General features: G+C 43.9%; 1 protein-coding gene across 1 annotated transcript in view; it reads left to right on the top strand.

Annotated features, from left to right (window-relative positions):
* NWD1 (NACHT and WD repeat domain containing 1) overlaps window positions 1-27,995 on the top strand; it is a 71,944-nt gene that overhangs the window by 16,799 nt on the left and 27,150 nt on the right. The window contains exons 3-13 of the mRNA XM_040417455.1: window positions 1,595-1,711; window positions 4,130-4,484; window positions 7,267-7,616; window positions 7,713-8,033; window positions 8,124-8,722; window positions 9,328-9,531; window positions 21,020-21,179; window positions 21,267-21,384; window positions 21,754-21,918; window positions 25,780-25,977; window positions 27,550-27,672. Coding sequence (XP_040273389.1) covers window positions 1,595-1,711; window positions 4,130-4,484; window positions 7,267-7,616; window positions 7,713-8,033; window positions 8,124-8,722; window positions 9,328-9,531; window positions 21,020-21,179; window positions 21,267-21,384; window positions 21,754-21,918; window positions 25,780-25,977; window positions 27,550-27,672 — 2,710 coding nt within the window. The remainder of the gene's footprint in view (window positions 1-1,594; window positions 1,712-4,129; window positions 4,485-7,266; window positions 7,617-7,712; window positions 8,034-8,123; window positions 8,723-9,327; window positions 9,532-21,019; window positions 21,180-21,266; window positions 21,385-21,753; window positions 21,919-25,779; window positions 25,978-27,549; window positions 27,673-27,995) is intronic.

Here is a 27,995-nt window from a genome sequence, read left to right on the forward strand (position 1 = left end):
TATATCACAGCTTTCCATCAGTACCTCTTTCCAGTATACACAGATGGAGCACTACTAAACTTGAGTGTGATATCACATCTTGCTACATCTGCACTTCAAAGTAACTCCACCAATCCTGAGAATGAAGTGGCTGATTTAGTACAATTTCCTCTTCTGCTTTTTCTGCACTGCAGTGCTCCAGGCCACCTGGCTTTGTATGGAACTGCAACACGGCCCCATTTACTTGAATAGGACTATGCTGCAGTTACCTGCACATTGGGTGTCTGGACCACCATTAATTTAAGTGACATGACAGATGGCAAAGTAATTTTCATAGGTCATCGATATCCCATCAGCAACCCTGCTGATCAGATGTTTGAAGGGTTGGTGGAGCTCTACTACCAAACTGATATTGATGGCCTATGCTAAGGACAGGCCATCAATATTGTGATCTCGGACAACCCCTTTAAAGATGGATTTACACGTGCAGAGGTGAAACCAATTTTCTTGAAGGAAGCGTTCCTTCCTGACAACCGGCTTTTCGTTAAGTGGAGGTGAAGCACTGCATTTACATGCAACAATCAACGCCATAGTATGAGAATGAGGGATCGCCATTGCAATCGCTTGTCCTAAAAATGCGGATCCACAAAAAATATGGATGACATTCATGTTTTTGTTTTTGGACCCATTGTAACAATACCTATTCTTGTTCATAAAATGGACAAGAATAGGACTTGTTCTGTCTTTATTGAGGGACTGTAGAATGGACATATGGATGCAGATAGCACACAGTGTGCTGTCCTCATTTTTTGCGTCCACATTGAAATGAATGGGTCAACATTCAATCCGGATGCGGAACAAAAAGGCGGTAATTCTGAAATGATCCCATATGGTGCCCACTTGACAGTGCCATGGTGTTCAAATAATACTGTCATACAGCACCATTACTTGGCTACTACTTACCTTTTCTGGACACTTTTGCACTCCTTTACCTTTTTATTTAAAGGAGTTGGGACATCCTGGACATTGTCTGGGGTGGGGCCTGCACCTATCAGACATTGGGAGCATATTTTAGCAATGTCCAAGATGGGCTAACCCCTTTAATCATCAAAATTGCCTAGGCTTACATTTGGGCTTGTGAGTATTAACGGGGAAATACTTATAGAGAAATAATTGAACAAACGCTACTAACAAATCTAAAGAGGTTATTTGGTTAAAACCAAAAATCTATTACTTCAAATAATATACAGTAATGGCAATGACAAACATTTGATATGCGCTTTTCTCACAAAGTGCTGGGATATTTGTGTGGCTGGGGTGACTCCCTGGGGACTCAGTGGCTGCCATATAGGCTCTCAACCCCAACATGCAACATTTGCTAGGAAGCTTATTTACCTATTAGTATATTTTTGGAGTGTGGGAGGACACCGGAGCACCCCAGGGAAATGTGCGCAAACACGGGTAGAATTTACAAATTCCATGCAGATGTTGCCCTTGGTGAGATTTGAACCCAGGACCCCAGCACTGCAAGGCACCAGTGCAAAAAGTTATTATGTTTCTTTCTCTTGCATTAATAATGAATATACTATATATTATACAATATCTCTCCCTATAGGTGGTAGACATGCGTTGGGGAGTCCGAGATTATGCCTCAGTGGATCACATGACCACAGATCTTTGTCTGAAGGAGATTAAAACCTGTCAGAAGACTTCTATAGGACCATACTTCATTGTAAGTCATATGGAGTGGACATTTCTGTTTTTCTCATTTCCAGTTTTCTTTTACCTACATTAGTACATTCATCGACTGCTTTACAAAATGGTATCTGTTTCATCCATATGTCTAAAGGAGGACCTGATGATGTTCCATGCTACCTTCACATTGTCACTGTATATGGTGGTATGCTCAGATGTCCCCTGTATTTGACACACCAAATGGTTTCCAAGCCCATATCCATATGAAAAAGTCATTGCTCCTTTAAATTATTTAATCAGTAAACATACTGAACAGATGTACAGTAATGAACAATTACAATCAGTTGAACATTTCTTTGTTGCAGCAGAAGGGTTCTGGCAGCAGTATATTTACTTCTCATCAGTGAAGTTACCATGCACACTTGGCCTAAAATAGGCACTTCTATTTCAGCAAAGTTTGCATAGTATCAGCAAATACAGGGAAAAAAATTATTTTCCGAAAAATGCTTTTTCCTACACTTATCAGTCACTTCTACTCATCCACCCCTCTGTAATGATCAATCACTGTAAATTCACTGCTAAAACCCATCTTGTGAGACCAGATGGATTATCAGCTCACTGAAGGATTGGGTTACATGCTCCACATAGAAGATTATGTAAAGTAGGAGTAGCTACTGGAGGGAGACAAATGAACAGACACATATAGAAAGGCAGCTGCAGCATCTAGTAAGTGATCCTTCTCACTCCAGTGCTGAATTCACAGCTACACTGCTGAGTACTGCTTTTTAATGTCCTCCATGCTGCTGCTATTGCTGCTTCGGAGAATGTGCTACAGCGAGATAGGGATACAGGTAAGAGGAACCTTACAAGAGATACTGGTGATAAATGCACAATACAAATCATAAAAGGGCCAGATATAGAAATTAACCTAAAATAAAAGGTACGCTTTTAGTTATTGTACACAACTTGTACTGAGTCTTTTACCACAACAACTTATGATATTCATAACCTATCCTCAGGACATGTTATCAATATCAAATTGATGGGGGGACAATTCCTGGCAAACTCACAGATCAGCTGTGAAAAGGGGTCATGGCGTCTGTGCAAGTGCTGCTTCCTCTTCGATGTTTACTTGCATGCTGTCTACATTGTAGCGTCAGTGCAGGGTAATTGCAGCTTTTTGTACCGTTCACTTGAATAGAAGAGGAAGTTGTAATTACCCTGCACTGCCATTACAATGTAGACAGCGTAAAATTAGACAATGAAGAAGATGCAATACTCGCGTGAGCACCACAGCAACTTCAAACATCTTATCAGCGGGTGTGCTGATCCCCGCTGATCTGATATTGATATCCTTAGGACATGTCATCAATATTGTGAAACAGGAATACCCCTTTAATTAAGGGAAAAAATGCTCACCCTTTAATTGTCCTGCTGTACCAATCCTTGACAGTCATGTAACATGTACATTGTTCAAATGATCACTGCCAATTACAATGTACGATCTGAAGTGATAGTTGTAGCACCAAGAGGGACTGAAGCAGTGGGTTACTTACAGGGTGAGTAATGTTTTTTTTTTTCTTTGATTTTACATAGTTTCCTGTTCTTGGTCAATTTTTTAAAATACTTTGTTCCCCCCTTTAGTTGGTAGCAAAAAAGATGTTTTTAGATGACTGATGAGGGTGTTGGATAAGTTTGCTCCTTGAATATGAAATAATAATGTGTGCTTTACAATGACTAATACTAAATAAAGAACACAGTTTGGGGCACCAGTCCATAGAGAGTATGTCTTGGAACTGGAAAAAGTACAATGAAGAGCTAAACTGATAAGGGGGTCTTAATTATGAGGAAAAATTAAAAGAATTACATTTATTTAGTGTTGAAAGGAGTTCAAGGGGGGAATGATTAACCTATATACAGCATATGGTCTGTACAAAAAATAAATGGTGAAAAGCTGTTTAAAATTCCCACCTGGAGAAGAAAAAGTTCAGTCTCTAGAGGTGTCAATGCTTCTTCTTCACCATAAAAAATGTGAATCTGTAGAATAGTCTATCTCAGGGTCATAGCAAGAAAGCTTTGATGAATTCTTAGAACTAAATAATGGTAATGCTTATGGACTTGGGTAGAATTCTGGTTTCTTACTCCTGTTTCCTCAATTAATATCCCCTCCCATCCCCTGGTTGAAGTTGATGGACTTATATCCATGTAACTAGTCCAGACATTGAATATACATTGACTGTGCAGTTACCTGTCCTTTGTCTATACAAATGATAGATAACAAACCTCTCCTGGGTGTCTTTAACTGTACAACACAAGCCACAAGAAACCTCCAGAGGGACTTCTTAATAATCATGAAAACAAATGTACACTGTAATAGTACACATATGCAAAATGGAACACAGTAGAATGATTGCGGTTATCTACATCTCAATGTATTATTTCTTTTTTTCAAAAGGCATTAATTGGCAGTCGCTATGGATTTAGACCATTACCTCGAGTCATAGATGAAGACGAATTTAACATACTATACAAGAAAGTTCTCAAGGATGAAGCCGAAGCTCAGCTTTTGACTCTGTGGTTTTGGAGAGATATAAATGCTGTCCCTCCAAAATATGTATTCCAGCCCATTACAACTCATTTTCCTAATTTCTCAAATAAGGATTCGTCCCATGCAGAAATCCAAGCAAAGGAAGCCAAGGAGTGGAGAGAGGTTGAGAAGCGGCTATCGATTATATTACGCTCAGCTGCAGAAGTTGCACACATTGAAGGATTGATTACTCAAGAGCAAAAACATAAGTATTATAAATCAGGTTTGTATTCTTAAAAGCAGTGCATGTGGAATACATTGGGTAGTGCTTTGTCTTCCAGCAAAATACTGTTTAATTCACTAAATTCACTGGTATTCTCTAAGGTTAGTTTTACACTAGCCACAAGCAGCATTTTTTGTCTGTCTGAATCCCAGCATTTATGCCGGAAACAGGCCTGATCCCCATCGGGTCTCCCTATGATCAATGGGGCCTGGCAGTGCTCTGGCAGTTTCCGGCTATACGATAACCTCCAGCAGGCTGTTCCTCTACCTACTGGAACAGTTTAGCGCTAGTGTGAAACTAGCCTAGGTAGCTTTGTGAACACCTTATATACATAACTGCAGAAACTGCTTTGGGCCGATTGCCGGGAAATCAGCACATGACTTTTAGGCCCTGCAAGCAGGCTCGGACTGGCCCACAGGGGTACAGAGGAATCCCCCGGTGGGCCCCTGAGCAAGGTGGGCCCCTAGTCTCCCACCCCCTGCACAAGTGGCACATAACACAGTAGACTTACTGCACTAAATACATATATTCAATGCAGGGCAACACAACCAGCAGATGTTGATATAAAAACTTGATAAATTATTTATTATATTGGAATGTATCCGTACGGTGGGCCCCCAAAATAAATTTTACTGGTGGGCCCTAAGTACTCCAGTCCGACACTGCCTGCAAGTATGGGAAACACTGGGCCAGGTTTGCTAATATTGTGTAAGATATAGACAGTGTAAACTAAAGAGCCCTTTACACAGGCTGAGAATCGCACAGATTATCTCTAACGAGCATTCATAGTAACACTCGTTAGCGATGAAAAAGTGTAAACGAAACGCTCATTCATGGGATAATCAGATCGTTTGTGCGCAGGCAAAAATGAACGTTTACCGGCAGAAGATCTTTCCATGTAAACACGATCTCCTGCTAGCAAACAACGAGTCCTTGTGGGAAAGAGCGATTGCATTAGTGATTGCTCCTCCCCATCCTCTGGAGGAAATTGCTGCATGTAAATGCATCAGTCTCCTCCGCTAGTGATCGGCAGATTGTCAACAGACAATCTGCTGTAATATCGTCCTGTGTAGAGGGACCTAGACTGGACAGTGTCAGATTTATCACAGTGGCTGATGCTGGGTGATAAGTTGGCGTACTGTCTAATATTTTCCACCTACAGCCTGTATTACACTGCCTGATTTTTGGGCAGATAATCGTTAATGAGCATTAAAATGAACGCTTGTTAGCGAACATCTTGTAGTTTAATACTGCTGCCGATTGCCCTACGAACGAGAAAATCCAAATCAGGCAATCCAAATCTTCTCACATTATCATTTGCAGGCAGCAGACCATGGTGTCTAATAGCGATCTGCCGCCGGCAAACCACTATACAGCATGGGGATGAGTGATGGCATAGCGATTTCTCCTCCCCAGGAGAGGAGATCATGGCATTGAATAGCAGCAGTCTACTCTGCTAGCGAGCAGGCGATTGCCAGGAGGGAACGCTTCCCTCCCAACAATCGTCTGCCACATCAGGCTGTGTAATATAGCCTTAAGCCATGTTTCCTTGTAGGACAGGTTGGATGAAGTGTCAAAAACCCTGCAATAATAAATCTCCCCCAATGTGGGGAGCAACTGATCTGATCTCTGCTTATATTTTTCCAAAGATCCTCCGCAAAATGCAAGGCAGGCAGACTTTGATTTGTTACCAAGGGCAACTATTCCACTATTCCTTTGCACCAGTACTGATACATCTGCTGCAAGCCCAGGAGGAGCAGAGTGGAGGATGAGTAGTAGTGGCTCTGACAACAGGAGTTGTTCACCCAAATCACAGTGGCAATCCTCACACAGATGCTTCCTAGGGCCAGGCAGTGAGAGGAGGGTATACCCTCTCTTGCCTCAGGGCACACCTTGATGTTGAGACTCCTACCTGATGGTAATTGGGGTACCCTTGGTGTTTTGTAAGGATGCAAGGCAGGGTCTGTAGGTGCCATGACTGGCGAATGGTGCTGGAGTCAGTAACCAGGCCAGTAGAAAATACATTTCTCTCTTTACTACCGCGGAATGGGAGTTGTACTACATCTAATGATATTAAAGCACAGTTCCAAACAAATCACAGTACAAATCTTCCCCGATAGTTCTTTCTTTCTCTTTCTGGAGTAATGTAAAGTAGAGATGTCGTTCTTGCTGTAAACTTCTCAAAGATGATGGTTCTCAGGGACTTATGCTTATTTTTCTGAGGAGTGAGCACAGCTCCTATCTTTCTCATAGCTAGCCCACAAGACTCTCCCTGAACACACTGAACTAGGGTTGGTCCTAAGTCCATCTAAAAGGGTGATTGTCAGGATAGTTAACCTTGACTTATCCATACAAAACTATTGAGGATAGAATACAGTAAATCAGAACATTACATTAAACCAATTAACATGACAACAAACCCCTTTGCAGTTACCCCGTTCTGGGGTATTACACATTTCCTCTGTGTTTTATGACTAAACATCATAACAGCTACCTAGGACTACCAGATAACTCATAAGCTGGTCTATGAAATATTTATTAACTCAGTCACCCACTTAAAAAAGGGGGCAGGCTGGAATAATAGTGGCACCTATTTTATATACAATTAGATATGTATAATTGACATGGCCACTGGTCATATATGTAAACTTTATTATTGCAACGCAAGTACAAGTTTGTTTAGGATTCAGATATAGCGCTGCTTTTATTTTCTCCATTTGATAACATTACTTATGTAGAGTGCAGAACGAAGGATTTACTATTGCTTCACAATATGTTGCAGTGACAGAATGTGAAATTGAAGGCGGACTCTTGGCCTCTGAAGCCAATCCCCAAGGCTCTTCTATCTTCTTTAGAGAAGTGAACAATATGGATCTTAGTAAAGTCTCATATCTCATTGATGTCGCCGAAAATGGAAATCCAGACACAGAAGCTCGACAGCTTCTAACTGACCTAAAGACCAGGATAGTTCAAAAGCATCCTGATAAAGTAAAGACACATACAGTCGAATTTAATAAACAGATATGCAAAGAAACATATCTGCGGAAACTCTGCGACCAGGTCATTGCTGTGGTCAATCATCAGATACTTAACTCTTTATCCAGAAAGAATGCTGACCTACCAGAATCAAAGGTAAATGTGGTCAATGTCAGCCATAAATATCTTTAGACATGTGTATTGATGGTAAACTATATAGAAAAAAGGCATTAAAATAATAATTGTTTTCAGAAACATCACCCATGGCTAGGTTGGCTGATGCAAGAGGTCACACACCACCTGCTTCTCTCGAAAAAAAAATCTGAAGTATTTTGTGGACAACAGGACATGTTGCAAAGAATTGTAAGTTATGTCAGAGAGAAGGACATACGACTCCCTCTTATTATCTATGGAGCTTCTGGGTCAGGAAAAACTGCACTGATGTGTAAGGCCTTTGATATGGTCAAACATTTGGTGGCAAATAATGAGAATTATATATTGGTGCTGAGACTTCTTGGCACATCACCACAAAGTTCAGAGATCCATGATGTTCTGAAGAGTATTTGTTATCAGGTAGGTATGTTTTATATGATATTTCCTGTAACATTATATTTTCATAATGAAGGCTGTTCTCTTATTATACTGTGTTGTCTTTCTATGAAGGTGTGCTTAGCATTGGACTTGCCGCCACCCACTCCTCAGGTCACTAACATTTACAATGAAACCGTAAGGTTTTTTCACCAAATGCTCACAACAGTATCTAATAGAAAAACAGAGACCTTGGTGTTGTTTCTGGATTCACTTGATCAAATCTCTCAATCAGAGGGTGCCCATCATCTCCACTGGCTGCCGAAGGAATGCCCAAACAATGTACACATTGTGTTGTCAACATTACCCGAAGAAGGAGGCATCTTGAATACCCTAAGAGGAAACATCATAGATGAAACATGTTACTTGGAAGTTCAGACTCTCTCACCTGAGCAAGGAGGCCAGATGATTGAAATGCTCATGTCTTCAGTAGGACGTATGTTGACTCATGCACAACAAGACATTGTGTTGGATAGTTTCAAGAAATGTGGACAACCATTACTTCTTAGATTGGCATTTGATGAGGCTAAGAGGTGGTCCTCTTACACACCAACCTCAGAGCTCTCTATTGCTACCAACACAAAAGAAGCTGTACATCAATTATATGAACGTTTGGAAAATGTTCATGGCAAAGTGTTGATATCCCATGTCCTAGGGTATATTGTGGCATCCAGGTAAATATGTTGCTACTATTTATATTTTATTATCTTTCAGATATGAATGATTATGATCAGTAGTAAGGATAATTGCCCTATGAATATCTATAATAAAACTGATTATTAATGAGTGAAAAAAATTTGGTAGTTAGTGAGTGCTCAGTCTTCATAGCCTGAGAAAAAGTTTTCATAAGAAGGGGTGGGCCAGATTAAGGTTGCGATAAGGAAGGCTGTATTGGTAGTGTGGGGCCTATTGTAAATATGGTGTTCCTCTGTTGAACCCAGGGAGCTAGTGTTTCATGAGATCTGTATTCTCAACTAGCCAGTTCTTCCAACTGTTGTATTTTAATGACTTTTTGGATCCATTTAATGATTGTTGATGATTCTGTCAAGTGCTACATCGGGGGGATATGTAATTTTGCTGCAGTAATACGATAAGTACTAAGGTCATCTTTCTACTGGTTGAAAACTTGGTACTTTTACCATGTCCAACAATTTTAAAAGTATGCAACATTTCTGGCTATGACTTGTGAATTGCTGTACAAAACTGGTAAATCTTTTATCCCCCCTCCCAAATTAGGAACTAAAACTTCACCTGATTAATTGATAAACTTAAATCATAGGAACGGATTGTCAGAAGCTGAGCTAAAGGATATCCTCTCCATCGATAATGATGTCCTCTCAGACATTTATCAGTACTGGGCCCCTCCAAGCAAAGATGTGATACGAATTCCTGCTCTTTCATGGACCCATATGCGCCATGATCTAGAGGAGTATTTGGTAGAGAGGCAAGCAGATGAGAACACAGTTTTAGGCCTATACCACAGGTATGTCACTGAATGTTAGTGTCTCGTAAATATAGTTTATTGTATTAATAAGTAGAGTTGAGCGAACACCTGGATGTTCGGGTTCGAGAAGTTCGGCCGAACTTCCCGGAAATGTTCGGGTTCGGGATCCGAACCCGAACCGAACTTTGTCCTGAACCCGAACCCCATTGAAGTCAATGGGGACCCGAACTTTTGGGCACTAAAAAGGCTGTAAAACAGCCCAGGAAAGAGCTAGAGGGCTGCAAAAGGCAGCAACATGTAGGTAAATCCCCTGCAAACAAATGTGGATAGGGAAATTAATTAAAATAAAAATAAAAAAAATAAAAATGACCCAATATCAATTGGACAGAGGTCCCATAGCAGAGAATCTGGCTTCACGTCAGCAGAGAATCAGTCTCTTCATGCCATAGCAAAGAATCTGGCTTCATGTCAGCAGAGAATCAGTCTCTTCATGCCATAGCAGAGAATCTGGCTTCATGTCACCCACCACTGGAAGAGGCCACTGTCACATATTTAGGCCCCGGCACCCAGACAGAGGAGAGCGGTCCCGTAACAGAGAATCTGGCCTTATGTCAGCGCAGAATCTGTCTTCATGTCATAGCAGAGAATCAGGCTTCACGTCACCCACCACTGGAACAGGACACTGTCACACATTTAGGCCCAGGCACCCAGGCAGAGGAGAGAGGTCCCGTAACAGAGAATCTGGCCTTATGTCAGCGCAGAATCTGTCTTCATGTCATAGCAGAGAATCAGGCTTCACGTCACCCACCACTGGAACAGGCCACTGTCACACATTTAGGCCCAGGCACCCAGGCAGAGGAGAGAGGTCCCGTAACAGAGAATCTGGCCTTATGTCAGCGCAGAATCTGTCTTCATGTCATAGCAGAGAATCAGGCTTCACGTCACCCACCACTGGAACAGGCCACTGTCACACATTTAGGCCCAGGCACCCAGGCAGAGGAGAGAGGTCCCGTAACAGAGAATCTGGCCTTATGTCAGCACAGAATCTGTCTTCATGTCATAGCAGAGAATCAGGCTTCACGTCACCCACCACTGGAACAGGCCACTGTCACACATTTAGGCCCAGGCACCCAGGCAGAGGAGAGAGGTCCCGTAACAGAGAATCTGGCCTTATGTCAGCGCAGAATCTGTCTTCATGTCATAGCAGAGAATCAGGCTTCACGTCACCCACCACTGGAACAGGCCACTGTCACACATTTAGGCCCAGGCACCCAGGCCGAGGAGAGAGGTCCCATAACAGAGAATCTGGCCTTATGTCAGCGCAGAATCTGTCTTCATGTCATAGCAGAGAATCAGGCTTCACGTCACCCACAACTGGAACAGGCCACTGTCACACATTTAGGCCCAGGCACCCAGGCAGAGGAGAGAGGTCCCGTAACAGAGAATCTGGCCTTATGTCAGCGCAGAATCTGTCTTCATGTCATAGCAGAGAATCAGGCTTCACGTCACCCACCACTGGAACAGGCCACTGTCACACATTTAGGCCCAGGCACCCAGGCAGAGGAGAGAGGTCCCGTAACAGAGAATCTGGCATTATGTCAGCGCAGAATCTGTCTTCATGTCATAGCAGAGAATCAGGCTTCACGTCACCCACCACTGCAACAGGCCACTGTCACACATTTAGGCCCAGGCACCCAGGCAGAGGAGAGAGGTCCCGTAACAGAGAATCTGGCCTTATGTCAGCACAGAATCTGTCTTCATGTCATAGCAGAGAATCAGGCTTCACGTCACCCACCACTGGAACAGGCCACTGTCACAAATTTAGGCCCAGGCACCCAGGCAGAGGAGAGAGGTCCCGTAACAGAGAATCTGGCCTTATGTCAGCGCAGAATCTGTCTTCATGTCATAGCAGAGAATCAGGCTTCACGTCACCCACCACTGGAACAGGCCACTGTCACACATTTAGGCCCAGGCACCCAGGCAGAGGAGAGAGGTCCCGTAACAGAGAATCTGGCCTTATGTCAGCGCAGAATCTGTCTTCATGTCATAGCAGAGAATCAGGCTTCACGTCACCCACCACTGGAACAGGCCACTGTCACACATTTAGGCCCAGGCACCCAGGCAGAGGAGAGAGGTCCCGTAACAGAGAATCTGGCCTTATGTCAGCGCAGAATCTGTCTTCATGTCATAGCAGAGAATCAGGCTTCACGTCACCCACCACTGGAACAGGCCACTGTCACACATTTAGGCCCAGGCACCCAGGCAGAGGAGAGAGGTCCCGTAACAGAGAATCTGGCCTTATGTCAGCGCAGAATCTGTCTTCATGTCATAGCAGAGAATCAGGCTTCACGTCACCCACCACTGGAACAGGCCACTGTCACACATTTAGGCCCAGGCACCCAGGCAGAGGAGAGAGGTCCCGTAACAGAGAATCTGGCCTTATGTCAGCGCAGAATCTGTCTTCATGTCATAGCAGAGAATCAGGCTTCACGTCACCCACCACTGGAACAGGCCACTGTCACACATTTAGGCCCCGGCACCCAGACAGAGGAGAGGTTCATTCAACTTTGGGTTGCCCCGCAATATAATGGTAAAATGAAATTAAAAATAGTATTGAATGAGGAAGTGCCCTGGAGTAGAATAATATATTGTTAAGGGGAGGTAGTTAATATCTAATCTGCACAAGGGATGGACAGGTCCTGTGGGATCCATGCCTGGTTCATTTTTATGAACGTCAGCTTGTCCACATTGGCTGTAGACAGGCGGCTGCGTTTGTCTGTAATGACGCCCCCTGCCGTGCTGAATACACGTTCAGACAAAACGCTGGCCGCCGGGCAGGCCAGCACCTCCAAGGCATAAAAGGCTAGCTCTGGCCACGTGGACAATTTGGAGACCCAGAAGTTGAATGGGGCCGAACCATCAGTCAGTACGTGGAGGGGTGTGCACAGGTACTGTTCCACCATGTTAGTGAAATGTTGCCTCCTGCTAACACGTTCCGTATCAGGTGGTGGTGCAGTTAGCTGTGGCGTGTTGACAAATCTTTTCCACATCTCTGCCATGCTAACCCTGCCCTCAGAGGAGCTGGCCGTGACACAGCTGCGTTGGCGACCTCTTGCTCCTCCTCTGCCTTCGCCTTGGGCTTCCACTGGTTCCCCTGTGACATTTGGGAATGCTCTCAGTAGCGCGTCTACCAACGTGCGCTTGTACTCGCGCATCTTCCTATCACGCTCCAGTGTAGGAAGTAAGGTGGGCACATTGTCTTTGTACCGGGGATCCAGCAGGGTGGCAACCCAGTAGTCCGCACACGTTAAAATGTGGGCAACTCTGCTGTCGTTGCGCAGGCACTGCAGCATGTAGTCGCTCATGTGTGCCAGGCTGCCCAGAGGTAAGGACAAGCTGTCCTCTGTGGGAGGCGTATCGTCATCGTCCTGAGTTTCCCCCCAGCCACGCACCAGTGATGGGCCCGAGCTGCTTTGGGTGCCACTCCGCTGTGAACATGCTTCATCCTCATCCTCCTCCACCTCCTCCTCATCCTCGTCCTCCTCGTCCTCCAGTAGTGGGCCCTGTCTGGCCACATTTGTACCTGGCCTCTGGTGTTGCAAAAAACCTCCCTCTGAGTCACTTCGAAGAGACTGGCCTGAAAGTGCTAAAAATGACCCCTCTTCCTCCTCTTCCTCCTGGGCCACCTCCTCTTCCATCATCGCCCTAAGTGTTTTCTCAAGGAGACATAGAAGTGGTATTGTAACGCTGATAACGGCGTCATCGCCACTGGCCATGTTGGTGGAGTACTCGAAACAACGCAACAGGGCACACAGGTCTCGCATGGAGGCCCAGTCATTGGTGGTGAAGTGTGTCTGATCCGCAGTGCGACTGACCCGTGCGTGCTGAAGCTGAAACTCCACTATGGCCTGCTGCTGCTCGCACAGTCTGTCCAGCATATGCAAGTTGGAGTTCCACCTGGTGGGCACGTCGCATATGAGGCGGTGAGCGGGAAGGCCGAAGTTACGCTGTAGCGCAGACAGGCGAGCAGCGGCAGGGTGTGAACGCCGGAAGCGCGAACAGACGGCCCGCACTTTATGCAGCAGCTCTGACATGTCGGGGTAGTTGCGAATGAACTTCTGCACCACCAAATTCAGCACATGCGCCAGGCAAGGGATGTGCGTCAAACCAGCTAGTCCCAGAGCTGCAACGAGATTTCGCCCATTATCGCACACCACCAGGCCGGGCTTGAGGCTCACCGGCAGCAACCACTCATCGGTCTGTTGTTCTATACCCCACCACAACTCCTGTGCGGTGTGGGGCCTGTCCCCCAAACATATGAGTTTCAGAATGGCCTGCTGACGTTTACCACGGGCTGTGCTGAAGTTGGTGGTGAAGGTGTGTGGCTGACTGGATGAGCAGGTGGAAGAAGAGGAGGAAGAAGCTGAGTAGGAGGAGGAGGAGACAGGAGGCAAAGAATGTTGCCCTGCGATCCTTGGCGGCGGAAGGACGTGCGCCAAACAGCTCTCCGCCTGGGGCCCAGCCGCCACTACATTTACCCAGTGTGCAGTTAGGGAGATATAGCGTCCCTGGCCGTGCTTACTGGTCCACGTATCTGTGGTTAGGTGGACCTTGCCACAGATGGCGTTGCGCAGTGCACACTTGATTTTATCGGACACTTGTTTGTGCAGGGAAGGCACGGCTCTCTTGGAGAAGTAGTGGCGGCTGGGAACAACATACTGTGGGACAGCAAGTGACATGAGCTGTTTGAAGCTGTGTGTGTCCACCAGCCTAAATGACAGCATTTCATAGGCCAGTAGTTTAGAAATGCTGGCATTCAGGGCCAGGGATCGAGGGTGGCTAGGTGGGAATTTACGCTTTCTCTCAAATGTTTGTGAGATGGAGAGCTGAACGCTGCCGTGTGACATGGTTAAGATGCTTGGTGACGCAGGTGGTGGTGTTGGTGGTACATCCCATGTTTGCTGGGCGGCAGGTGCCAACGTTCCTCCAGAGGCAGAGGAAGAGGCCGAGGCGGCGGCAGCAGCAGCAGAAGAGGCCGAGGCGGCGGCAGCAGCAGAAGAGGCCGAGGCGGCAGCAGCAGAAGAGGTAGCAGGGGGAGCCTGAGTGACTTCCTTGTTTTTAAGGTGTTTACTCCACTGCAGTTCATGCTTTGCATGCAGGTGCCTGGTCATGCAGGTTGTGCTAAGGTTCAGAACGTTAATGCCTCGCTTCAGGCTCTGATGGCACAGCGTGCAAACCACTCAGGTCTTGTCGTCAGCACATTGTTTGAAGAAGTGCCATGCCAGGGAACTCCTTGAAGCTGCCTTTGGGGTGCTCGGTCCCAGATGGCGGCGGTCAGTAGCAGGCGGAGTCTATTGGCGGCGGGTGTTCTGATTTTGCCCACTGCTCCCTCTTTTGCTACGCTGTTGGCTCGGTCTCACCACTGCCTCTTCCTCCGAACTGTGAAAGTCAGTGGCACGACCTTCATTCCATGTGGGGTCTAGGACCTCATCGTCCCCTGCATCGTCTTCCACCCAGTCTTGATCCCTGACCTCCTGTTCAGTCTGCACACTGCAGGAAGACGCAGCAGTTGGCACCTGTGTTTCGTCATCATCAGAGACGTGCTGAGGTGGTATTCCCATGTCCTCATCATCAGGAAAAATAAGTGGTTGTGCGTTAGTGCATTCTATCTCTTCCACCCCTGGGGAAGGGCTAGGTGGATGCCCTTGGGAAACCCTGGCAGCAGAGTCTTCAAACAGCATAAGAGACTGCTGCATAACTTGAGGCTCAGACAGTTTCCCTGATATGCATGGGGGTGATGTGACAGACCAATGGGCTTGGTTTTCATGCGCCATCTGTGCGCTTTCTGCAGAAGTCTGGGTGGGAGATAATGTGAACGTGCTGGATCCACTGTCGGCCACCCAATTGACTAATGCCTGTACCTGCTCAGGCCTTACCATCCTTAGAACGGCATTGGGCCCCACCAAATATCGCTGTAAATTCTGCTGGCTACTGGGACCTGAGGTAGTTGGTTCACTAGGACGTGTGGCTGTGGCAGAACGGCCACGTCCTCTCCCAGCACCAGAGGGTCCACTAACACCACCACGACCATGTCCACGTCCGCGTCCCTTATTAGATGTTTTCCTCATTGTTCCCGTTCACCACAATTTTGAGAATGGCAAATTTGGGAATAGTTTTTCAACCCAGAACAAAAAGTGGTCTTTTACGGTCACTACAAATAACTTAACCAGCTAAAACAGTACAGATTTGGTTGAATAGAAATGTGAGGCCTGTTTTTTTTTTGCGCTGTGTGACAGGTATAGGTTTAATCACAGAATTAGACTTCTATTTGCACGGTAGCGTGTGTCTTAGGTTTTTCTGAATGACACTATCAGCACCTTCAATGTAAGATATCCTTTTTGGGATAGATTTCAAGTAGGCCTCAAATACCAGAAACTAGTTATTTTGAGAATGGCAAATTTGGGAATAGTTTTTCAACCCAGAACAAAAAATTTGCTTTTACGGTCACTACAAATAACTTGACCAGCTAAAACAGTACAGATTTGGTTGAATAGAAATGTGAGGCCTGTTTTTTTTTTGCGCTGTATGACAGGTATAGGTTTAATCACAGAATCAGACTTCTATCTGCACGGTAGCGTGTGTCTTAGGTTTTTCTGAATGACACTATCAGCACCTTCAATGTAATATCCTTTTTGGGATAGATTTCAAGTAGGCCTCAAATACCAGAAACTAGTTATTTTGAGAATGGCAAATTTGGGAATAGTTTTTCAACCCAGAACAAAAAATGTGCTTTTACGGTCACTACAAATAACTTGACCAGCTAAAACAGTACAGATTTGGTTGAATAGAAATGTGAGGCCTGTTTTTTTTTTGCGCTGTGTGACAGGTATAGGTTTAATCACAGAATCAGACTTCTATCTGCACGGTAGCGTGTGTCTTAGGTTTTTCTGAATGACACTATCAGCACCTTCAATGTAATATCCTTTTTGGGATAGATTTCAAGTAGGCCTCATATACCAGAAACTAGTTATTTTGAGAATGGCAAATTTGGGAATAGTTTTTCAACCCAGAACAAAAAATGTGCTTTTACGGTCACTACAAATAACTTGACCAGCTAAAACAGTACAGATTTGGTTGAATAGAAATGTGAGGCCTGTTTTTTTTTTGCGCTGTGTGACAGGTATAGGTTTAATCACAGAATCAGACTTCTATCTGCACGGTAGCGTGTGTCTTAGGTTTTTCTGAATGACACTATCAGCACCTTCAATGTAAGATATCCTTTTTGGGATAGATTTCAAGTAGGCCTCATATACCAGAAACTAGTTATTTTGAGAATGGCAAATTTGGGAATAGTTTTGCAACCCAGAACAAAAAATGTGCTTTTACGGTCACTACAAATAACTTGACCAGCTAAAACAGTACAGATTTGGTTGAATAGAAATGTGAGGCCTGTTTTTTTTTGCGCTGTGTGACAGGTATAGGTTTAATCACAGAATCAGACTTCTATCTGCACGGTAGCGTGTGTCTTAGGTTTTTCTGAATGACACTATCAGCACCTTCAATGTAAGATATCCTTTTTGGGATAGATTTCAAGTAGGCCTCATATACCAGAAACTAGTTATTTTGAGAATGGCAAATTTGGGAATAGTTTTTCAACCCAGAACAAAAAGTGTGCTTTTACGGTCACTACAAATAACTTGACCAGCTAAAACAGTACAGATTTGGTTGAATAGAAATGTCAGGTCTATTTTTTAGGCGCTGGGTGACAGGCTCAACTTGCCCCTGATGTAGTATATGGCCAAAAAATAACCACACTGTTGATGGTTAAATGCACTTGGGTGACACAGGCTCAGCCTGCACCAGATGTAGTATATGGCCAAAAAATAACCAGACTGTTGATGGTTAAATGCACTTCGGTGACACAGGCTCAGCCTGCAGCTGATGTAGGATATAGCACAAAATAACCACACTATTGATGGTTAAATACACTTGGTGATAGCTTGTGCTGGCGCACCACAAGTCACAAAATGGCCGCCGATCACCCCAGAAAAAAAGTGATCTAAAAACGCTCTGGGCAGCCTCGAAAAAGTGAGCAAGTCAATATTAGCACTTCAATGATCCACAGCTGCAGATCGATCACAGAATCAAGTCTTTTGGAGGAGTTAATCTGCCTAATCTCGCCCTAACGTCGCAGCTGCAACCTCTCCCTATGCTTGAATCAGCAGAGTGACGTGCAGCGCAACGTGACCCAAGCTTATATAGCGGCTGGGTCACATGCTGCACTGGCCAATCACAGCCATGCCAATAGTAGGCAAGGCTGTGATGGCCTCTTGGGGCAAGTAGTATGACGCTTGTTGATTGGCTGCTTTGCAGCCTTTCAAAAAGCGCCAAGAAAGCGCCGAACACCGAACCCGGACTTTTACGAAAATGTTCGGGTTCCGGTCCGTGTCACGAACACCCCAAAATTCGGTACGAACCCGAACTATACGGTTCGGGTTCGCTCATCCCTATTAATAAGTAATGTTTGGTATAATATCTTAATGACATTAGGCTTTGGCCTAATGTACGACACATGATCATGGAAGTGGCTGCCACTTGGGATCACGTCACAACCCAGATAACCCCTTCATCACCACATTATGAGCTAGCAAAATGTTAGTGTTTTGTGGCAAATCATTATCTGTCATCTTTGGGGTTTTTGGTGAATCTTTCTCTTGAAACAAATTCCAAAAATATGAATACGAGCACATTAGAAAGTATAAATTACATACTTAACCTAATTAGGTTAAACAATGTAAAACATTTTACCAAGGACTATTTATTGCGCCAACGGGAACGACCGTTCGTATGAACACTCGTTCCCAATAATGGCCCTATATATAAGGTGCCACCAATCATCGTTTATGCAGCACATTAAATCATCATTTCTAGACAACAGGTCATGCTGTGTGAACAATGATCTGCTGCCCAGAAGTCTATGTGAATTAGTTGTATGGAATCAATTGTTGATGGAAGGCACTCTATCCTCTGGTGTGGCATGGAATATAATTACATGATATATAATGGATCCTGTATATAAAAATAGTTAATAACAAATAAAAGGCCATTGTTGAAAAAAATTATCAAAAAAATAGGAATACGTCCTCCTCATATATATTTTTTATAACAGCAGTACCAGATTCCGTATGAATGAATTGATAAATAGATCTACATATGTCTCTCCAATGATGATATATTGATAACCAGTTGATGGGTAAAATTACGTCCTGCTTATATATGGGACCTTTATATATAGTGTTTAAATTCCATACTGATAGATTTGTGCGTTAAATGAATCAATGTCTCTCATATAGTAACCAGTGTCTCTTGTTTCAATTATGTAACAGTTGTGTTTCAATTCATGGGTAATAGTTGATAAATGCTGTAGAAATATTGCTACTACATTACCACTCCAAGGAAATGCTTCTTATTATGTGCGCCGGATGAGCTCTCACTAGTTCTGTCCCCAGCTCCTTTTAGTGTGGGGCTGCCGTACTGCGGCCGCTTGCCTGCCCTGGCTCTGTTCTTCCAGCATCCCACGTAGCGTCCCACCTGGTTGGAGATTGTTCTTTGATCGGCCTCGGTCTTCTGCTTGGCAAAAGGGGGTTAGTCAGCACCTCCCAGTGCGCAGGTGCACGCTGCCATGGCAAAGACCTAGAGGAAAAAAAGAGACAATGCAGCAGCACCCTGCAAATCAGATAAAGTACAATAATGCCAAAAATTATAGTGCTAATGCTACGCTTATTTATAAAGTGAGATGCTTGGCCAATGCATTTTGTACAAAACCATTTGAGCCCGTCTGCCGTACGTCAAGACGATCTCTATTAGACGGGTCCTAACACTAAATACTACCTGTTATGTGCCATAATGGCCGCCATAAAGTTCAGGGAGTGTTGGATCCACATGCATGCTGGATCCACTCTGCTTTATAACATTTTTGGTACCATAATGGCCTCCATTACAAGGGATGCAGGTACCAACATGCATGCCGAGCCCACTCTAGACCACTTTCATTAGTTTCAGTATAAAGCTGTAGCCTGCTCTCACTACATTCATTGGAAGCTGTCTGGCACAAGGAAAGGTATAGAGTGGGCTTGGCATGCATGTTGGTACCTGCATCCCTTGTAATGGAGGCCATTATGGCACCAAAAATGGTAAAAAGCAGAGTGGATCCAGCATGCATGTGGATCCAACACTCCCTGAACTTTATGGCGGCCATTATGGCACATAACAGGTAGTATTTAGTGTTAGGACCCGTCTAACAGAGATCGCCTTGACGTACGGCAGACGGGCTCAGATGGTTTTGTACAAAATGCATTGGCCAAGCATCTCACTTTATAAATAAGCGTAGCATTAGCACTATAATTTTTGGCATTATTGTACTTTATCTGATTTGCAGGCTGCTGCTGCATTGTCTCTTTTTTTCCTCTAGGTCTTTGCCATGGCGGCGTGCACCTGCGCACTGGGAGGTGCTGACTAACCCCCTTTTCTTGCAAAGTTATTTTTATATTTCCATGCCACGCCAGAGGACAGAGTGCCTTCCATACAACTAATTCACATTATTCTAGGTATTATATCGGCAGTGGGTGCGCCGAGGATAGTGCACTTTATTCCAGAAGCCTAGGGAGGTTGAGCCACTGTGGCAAAATATTAGTACATTAAAATCTAAGTTTATTCCACCTATAGGTTATAGTAGATTTACTCCAAAAATACACCAAGATTTTGCTTCATTTTTGAAGGCACATTAGTGCGCAGGATCGGACTGGCCCACAGGGGTACAGGGGAATCCCCCGGTGGGCCCCTGAGCAAGTTGGGCCCCTAGTCGTCCACCCCCTGTACCAGTGGCACATAACACATTAGCCCTACTGCACTACAGACATATATTCCATGTACAGCACCTCCACCAGCCGATGTTCATATAAAAAACCTGATAGATTATTTATTATATTTAAATGTATCCGTATGGTGGGCCCCCAAAATACATTTTACTGGTGGGCCCTAGGTGCCCCAGTCCGACACTGTTAGTGCGATTAGACCATGCCCCTTCTCACAAAATCACACCCTTTTCCTGCAAAGCTATGCCCCCTTTTCCCTTAGAAAAGTGTGCAAAACTGTTGGTAAATGTGACGTAAAGCATGCACGCCAGTTTTTTTTGGCACATTTTTATTAGTAAATCTGTCCCAATGTCGAAAGAGTAAAATGCAGATGTAACTCTATCATGGGGGTCTGTAAGGAAGTTACTTTTTAAAAAAAATATATATATTATGGCTTAAAAAGGGGTGTTTCCATGACCCTATGATATCATTTAGCTGCTCTAAGGCCTGGCCACTTCTGCTATTGGCATTAATGCTGTGCAGTGTATGCCACTTTGAGTCTGGTTCTTCTTCAGCCTTTGGTGCTAACCTGCAGAGTACCATCTTATAAGCCCTTGTTTATCTATCCCTATACTGCATTCACAATGTTACTGGTCTGCACTTTCTGCCTCTAGGCAGTTCATTGAAGTGGCACACAACATTTACCTGAGCGGGTCAGAGAAGACTAAAAGACATCACGTTCTAGCTGACTATTTCATGGGCACTTGGAGTCTGGGCACCAAATGTCCCATCCACCTACCATTCATTAAGAAGACCCTGAGTGCTGACAGAAAGGTATTTCTTTTGACCATTACATTTCCTACTTCCAGTGTTAAACCCATGGGGTGGCAATGTCCAATGTTGTTCTGAAACTCTTCTCAGGTGGCCCCACAGCCATTGTGGTTTTCAGAAGACTTGCCGAATCTCAGAAAAATTAGTGAGTTGCCTTACCATCTGCTTAATGGAGGCCGCTTTGATGAACTACAGCGGGAAATTTTAGGTATGCATAATATATGTTAGGAGTAAAATGATGTCAAATTCAAAATGTATTTAAAATTAAATTTTACAACCATTATCTTGTGTTATATGGACATTTTTCAGATTTTGACACAGTGACCAATAGCTTTTGAAGCCACATGCACACATTACATAGTACGTGCGGCTTTGCTGTGTGTGGAATTGTATGTGGTAGATCCACAGCACATTACAGTACCAACTAAGTAGATTTTGAAATTTGCAACTTGCCAATTCTTTTCATTGCAGAGCACCCTAGAAAATGCAAAGGGTGAAATCTGGGACAAATCTGCAATGTGTACTTCATTTTTCCCATTTTATGATTAGTGTAAAGATATTAAAAGTCTACTTACAGGCAATATGGACTGGATATCTAGCAAGATAGTTTCATGTGGAATCAACAGTCTGATCAAAGACTTTGATATGTGCGTGGAACACATGAAAAATGAAGAGGCCAAGCTTGTCCGTGATGCATTTCGACTCTTCCAACCTACCATGAATTTCATTGAGGGGCGTATAGGTGAGTGCCTCCATCACTTGTGGGTATAAACATCCTTGGAAGTTAAAGGGGTTATCCAACCCCTAAAATTCCTTTCCATACGGCCGGGCCCCACACCCCCGATGCTAGGGAGGCTTGTTCCCGTCACGGCCTGGTTTTGGCTGCCCCCTGACACCGGATGTTTTCCATGCGACGGGAAGATGCAGTGGCAGCCGTTCGGGTGTCAAAAGCAACGTGGATGCTGGGGAGCCAGGTAAGTACAACCTCTGTGAAGGGCCCGGGGATATGGGGGAGGCATTTAAATGTTTTCAGTGTAGTCTACTGCACAAATAATGAGTTGAATGTATAAATTTATGGATGACTCTACTGTGGGCGATGATTTAGGAATCATACTTCAGTTAAAGGGTTGGTCGCTTTCTGGTTACTGTTGACCAATGTGTATGTAAGATGACTATATGACACTTTCTAATATAGCCTTTCTTCAGGGGCGGACTGGGAACATAAAGTGGCTCTGGAAAAAAGACTAAAAGTGGCTCCATGTTGTAGGCAGGTCCAAATTGACAGAAGGCAGGACAACACAAGTAGGCAAAGACAACATAAGTAGGGGGGCCTGCAATGCTGTAGTGCAGCACAAAATATGGCCTCAGCAGAACCAAATACCACAGTGCAGTACAAAATACTGCCACTTACGCAACAGTATTCAACTGTATCAACGTCCTGAGGACAGTGATATAGTTAAGTTTAGTAGGGCACCTGCGGCCATTGGCCAAATGCAGAAGTAACTGATGCTCCCAGCTTTTATTAATGCTGAGAGCATCAGATCGTTATGTAACTGGCCAGTGGCAGTGAGGACGGCTCAGGTGGCCCCCTGGGCATCAGCCCACTGGTAAATTTCCCTGTAGGGTGTATGGCCAGTGCACCCCTGCCTTCCTTAACATTCTGTGCCATTTGCTGGATTCATAAGCCATGGCCCCTTGTTGGTCACATCTTCTGTACTGTCCACACAGGCTGAAGCAGGGGTGGGCAACCTGCAGCACTCCAGCTGCTGTGAAGCTACAACTCCCAGCATGCATACTAGCTCTACTCTTCTCAGAACTCTCATAGAAATAAATGGAGCATGCTAGGAATTGTAGTTGCCTATCCCTGAATAGCGGTTCTGTCCATAAGATGGCCACTGATGGAGGGTCATGTGAACAGACTCAGACTCTGTATTCAAACACCCTGCGCTAAACTCCCAACACTGCAAGTGCAGATGGCAGGTGTAGTGTATTTGAATGGAGGAGACTAAGTTATTTTCCAGGTCACATGACCCTCCATCAGCAGCCATTTTATGGAGAGAACCACCTTGTAAATAGCACAAAAGGCGTGCCCAACAAGGGGGAATACCTTCTGAAATATAGAAAATGGCCCAGAATATAAGTCTGTATTAGTAAGTGCCATGTAATCATCTTACATATGCATTGTTCACCCCTTTAAATGTTATCTTTCTTGATTGTAGAGTCTACAGTTAGAGGTGCTGTCTACTTTTGGAGATCTTTCAAACTTTGTGTTCCCATAGTGATCAGTTTATCATGTAAATAAGCCTTTAAGAGGACCTGTCATCACTCCTGATATGTCTGCATTAGTAAAAAAAAAGGTGCATTCCTCATGGCATAACAAATCTGGATCATCTTTTCTTAGAAATCTGCGTCATTACTATGGTATTCCTCCTAGAACTTTATAAATAAATTGATGACTGGGTGTTCACTTTTGAAATCGGTGTGTCCCTACACAGTCTGGAATTCTTTGCACTGATAATGTATGGATAATGTATAAGCAAGGACACACCATCAATCTGTAACTCCCAGTTGCTAATTGATGCATAAATATCTAGGATGAATTATAGAGGAACGGAAAGGCATAGGTGTAACGGATCTCCTGGCACCCCGACCGGGTACCTTCGTCGAATGATGCTCCTAGTGCTTCCCGAGGACTCCAAGCACTCCACTTGACACCGTAAGCGCTGCACACCCCACGAACCGCCGAAGCTTGGTTGAGGTCTCACCGTCTCCTACCCACCCTGGACCTACGACAAGGCTCCGCGCTCCAGTGGGTGAACCTCTCCTAAATCCAGAGAGCAGGAACAGCTCTTACAAGAGCTAGGAGTTATAGCCCTGGGAGTATACAGCGTATAGAAATCCCCATACACATGAGACGAGGCTCTATGTTGAATGTAAAACAGGAACTCTTTATTGAACACACAAGCATTGACTTAGACACATTTTCCAACAAGGTTACCACCCCCGTGGACCTGGTTGGGAACTGAGGACATGACCTAGCAGCCAATCCTTTACAGCTTTACAGTTTAAACACTCCCATACAAAATCCTCCCCTCTGCCTGTGATACAATTACCTTACACAATAGGTTGATGTAATTATCACAGGCAGGAGAATACATCGTTTTAAACAATGTCTTCTGTCATGGAGACAACCGAGGAGTAATTTAATTTGTCTCTCAGGACAAAGGGAAATCGCCAATACACACGTGGGGACAATAGGACAGACATCACTATTCAAATATACAATGTCCTAACCATTACAGTAAATATAGACATTTAACTTATCCCCAGATGGCTTGGATCTGAGCGCTCAATATATCCAAACAGCGCTCAGATGCCACAAACACAGTCAAATCGCCATGGGGTTTAAGTTTAGCATGGGCTGATGAGAGGGCCCATAATCCTGGGGCAAGAGGCTGGCAAAAAGGCTTCTCCAGCACCCAGTGGCGAGGTTGGTTTCGCCACAATAGGGTTCTAAGAAAAGATGCTCCAAAGTTGTTATATATAATAGGAAAATGAGGATTTACTAAAATATACATGTCAGGAGAAAAGACAGTTCCTCAGGAGGTCCAGTTTTCTCTCACACTCCAAAACATATGTTTAACCATTTTAGTTATGCTATATCCAATGTGGCTTAATTTTTGGAGCATGCCTAAACTGCTGACTGAAAAAACTGATTCTAGCAAGAGTACATTAGGGCGAGTTCATATCACTTTTATTTTTATGTTCTTCTGATCCGTCAGAAGAAAAGAAAATAAAGGATCCTGTAAAAAGTACTGCATGCAATACTTTTTTCCCCATGTAAAAAAATGGATCTCAGACGGAAATGGCTCAAATCGATGCCAAATGTGCACAACTGCACAACTTATTTTACAGGATCCGTTTTTTTTCTTTTTATTTTACTGTTCTTCTGACGGATCAGAAGAACAGAAAAATAATGGTGATGTGAACTTTCCCTTACGAAGTCATAATTCAAAGCATGGGGGAGGGTGCAAAATCTGTATCAGGTGCCAAATGCCATTTGTTGCCATCTTGTGTAGTATGTGCAGGAGCAGACTGGGAACATATAGTGGTCCTTGGAAAAAATACTAAAAGTGGCCCCGTTTTATAGTTTGGTCCAAATTGATGGAAGACAGGGCCAACACAAGTAGGCGGGGCCAGCAATACCATATTGTGGCACATTATACCACCCCAACAGAACCGAATACCACAGTCCATCACAAAATACATCCCCAGAAACTTCAACTGGCCGGTCATGAGGAGGGCTCAGGTGGCCCCCTGGGCATCGGACCACCGGGAAATTTCCCTGTAAGGTCTATGGCCAATCCGCCCCTGAGTATGTGATCTGTAGGCAGCCCCAACCCATGTGCAATTGCAACTTTTGCACCCCTGGTGGATTGTTATAATTGTGCAACACATATTGGGGGTTTCTAAAAGCTGTGTAGTAGTCTACAGATCCTTCATGAGAACATTGACTATAAGAGCATTGAGTATATTGAGCTGTTGACCTGATACAACACATTGCACGATCTAACAGGAAACCTTTTTTGTCATGTGAAAACAGATCCTTGCATCATTTACATAGAGATAGTGGCAAGATTGCATTTCTTTAAATCATCTTATCCATCCTTGATTGGTGATCTCTGCCAGCAATGCTTTACCTGGTTTGATCAGTATCAAAACCCCACCTTCATTCCTATGAGCGGATTCTTCCAGCCACCTGGTGGTCCTCTGCAAACCACCCTTACAGGATTCAAACAAGGTACGTGAACTGTGTCAATAAACCTCCTTACAAATCTCTAAAGACTAAATGGGTTATCTTGAGATTTAATGTAAAAAATGAAAATTCCACATCACAAAGTTCATGACAATCTCTTTCTAACAAAGCTAGAACCTGCCCAGTACCTCACATGGGTCCAGAGATCTCCCCATGAAATGCTCCAATGCTGCCTCCACGCTGGCAGCTTAGAGGGTGTGTCCTTTCTCAGGAGGTGTGTTCCTTTTGCTGCAGCTCGCTCACTATAACAGTCACATCTTCTAACAGTAGATCTGGCTCGTGCCAGTTGAAGGATGGAACTGAGGATGTACGTCCACCTCAGTGAGTTGGACAGAGAAATAAGGAAAGAATAAACAGCAGGTGGCGCTATACAGATACATTTTATTGAATGACTCAGTAGCTATACAAAATTTTTAAATTACATGCAGTTACAAAAGTATTCAGATCCAGGTGCTGCTTTGAAAAATGTAGAATATTTGTCATGTGACAACCCCTTTAATTTTTGCTGTTAAAACAGCTGTACTAAATGGGTTGCCTCATAAGAGCAACTGATGCCCATATTCCCAATTAAGGCATATGGACTTCATAGAGGAAGGTTTCTGGCCTAAGATGCCCCTCGATCCAGAGCAATAGAGGAAGTTTCCTGGCCTAGGAAGACCCTCGATCCAGAGCAATAGAGGAAGTTTCCTGGCCTAAGATGCCCCTCGATCCAGAGCAAAAGAGGAAGTTTCCTGGCCTAGGATGCCCCTTGATCCAGAGCAAAGAGCTCTTTTATAGGTGAATGAACTGACAATTTGTGGGATAATAAAAATCACACAATAAAGATTTAATTTAAGGTATCATTCTGCTCATTAATGGTCAGAATAAAAAGGCCTCTTACTTTGGTATTTCTATACTGTCTGTCATTCAAAATGGCTGAAAAAATAAAACCATTCACTTAAAAGGTGCCATGGACTTGGCCTTATCTCCTTGATATATTATTTTTCAGTCCTCTGCTCATCAAGGCTTTGGATATATGGTATATATTTGGCCAACTCATACAGCTAGGGCTCATATGTTGGGCTATGTGGGCTCAGACACATTTAATTACGTACACGTGTGGTGTGGTATTGGTCTATCTCCTAGCTTCTTTTTATTAGGAAACTTTGCAAATGCCCAAAAATGAAATATGACTGATAACCTTATATCACATTAGAGGATATGTGTGCACTATTGTATAACAGAACGTTACATATATTATATTGTTTTAATAGGTTATTAGCAGAAACCACCACCAAACCCATGTATTCACGTGTTGTGTTGGAATCACAGTTTTTGCAGTGATTTTGTGCAAAATCATGGCAAAAAATTCCGCTTCCTACCCAAAAAGTGAAACATCAAGTTTTTTTCCCATTATAAACAAGTGTTCATGGATGTTTTAGCTACACATGCCTGCAAGATATAAATGATAGTTATAGGATAGCCATAAATTTATATTTTTGAAAGTTCCATTACGTTAGACAACAATTTTTTTTTGTAACTATGCTCAGGAGTGTGACATACATTTAACTTTTTTAGGTATCACCGTAATGGAGGTATATCCTGACAAGGATCTTCTTCTAGTTGGATCTGATGATGGAACCATGATAGTTTGGAATATCAAGGACATTGAGGTCATCCATACACTGACTGGTCATTCAGGTAGCTGAAGGAACGCATTTAACCACCTCAGCCCCCAGTGCTTAAACACCCTGAAAGACCAGGCCACTTTTTACACTTCTGACCTACACTACTTTCACCGTTTATTGCTCGGTCATGCAACTTACCACCCAAATGAATTTTACCTCCTTTTCTTCTCACTAATAGAGCTTTCATTTGGTGGTATTTCATTGCTGCTGACATTTTTACTTTTTTTGTTATTAATCGAAATTTAACGATTTTTTTGCAAAAAAATGACATTTTTCACTTTCAGTTGTAAAATTTTGCAAAAAAAACGAGATCCATATAGAAATTTTGCTCTAAAT

Source organism: Bufo bufo, chromosome 2 (assembly GCF_905171765.1).
Source record: "Bufo bufo chromosome 2, aBufBuf1.1, whole genome shotgun sequence".
NCBI lineage: Eukaryota > Metazoa > Chordata > Amphibia > Anura > Bufonidae > Bufo > Bufo bufo.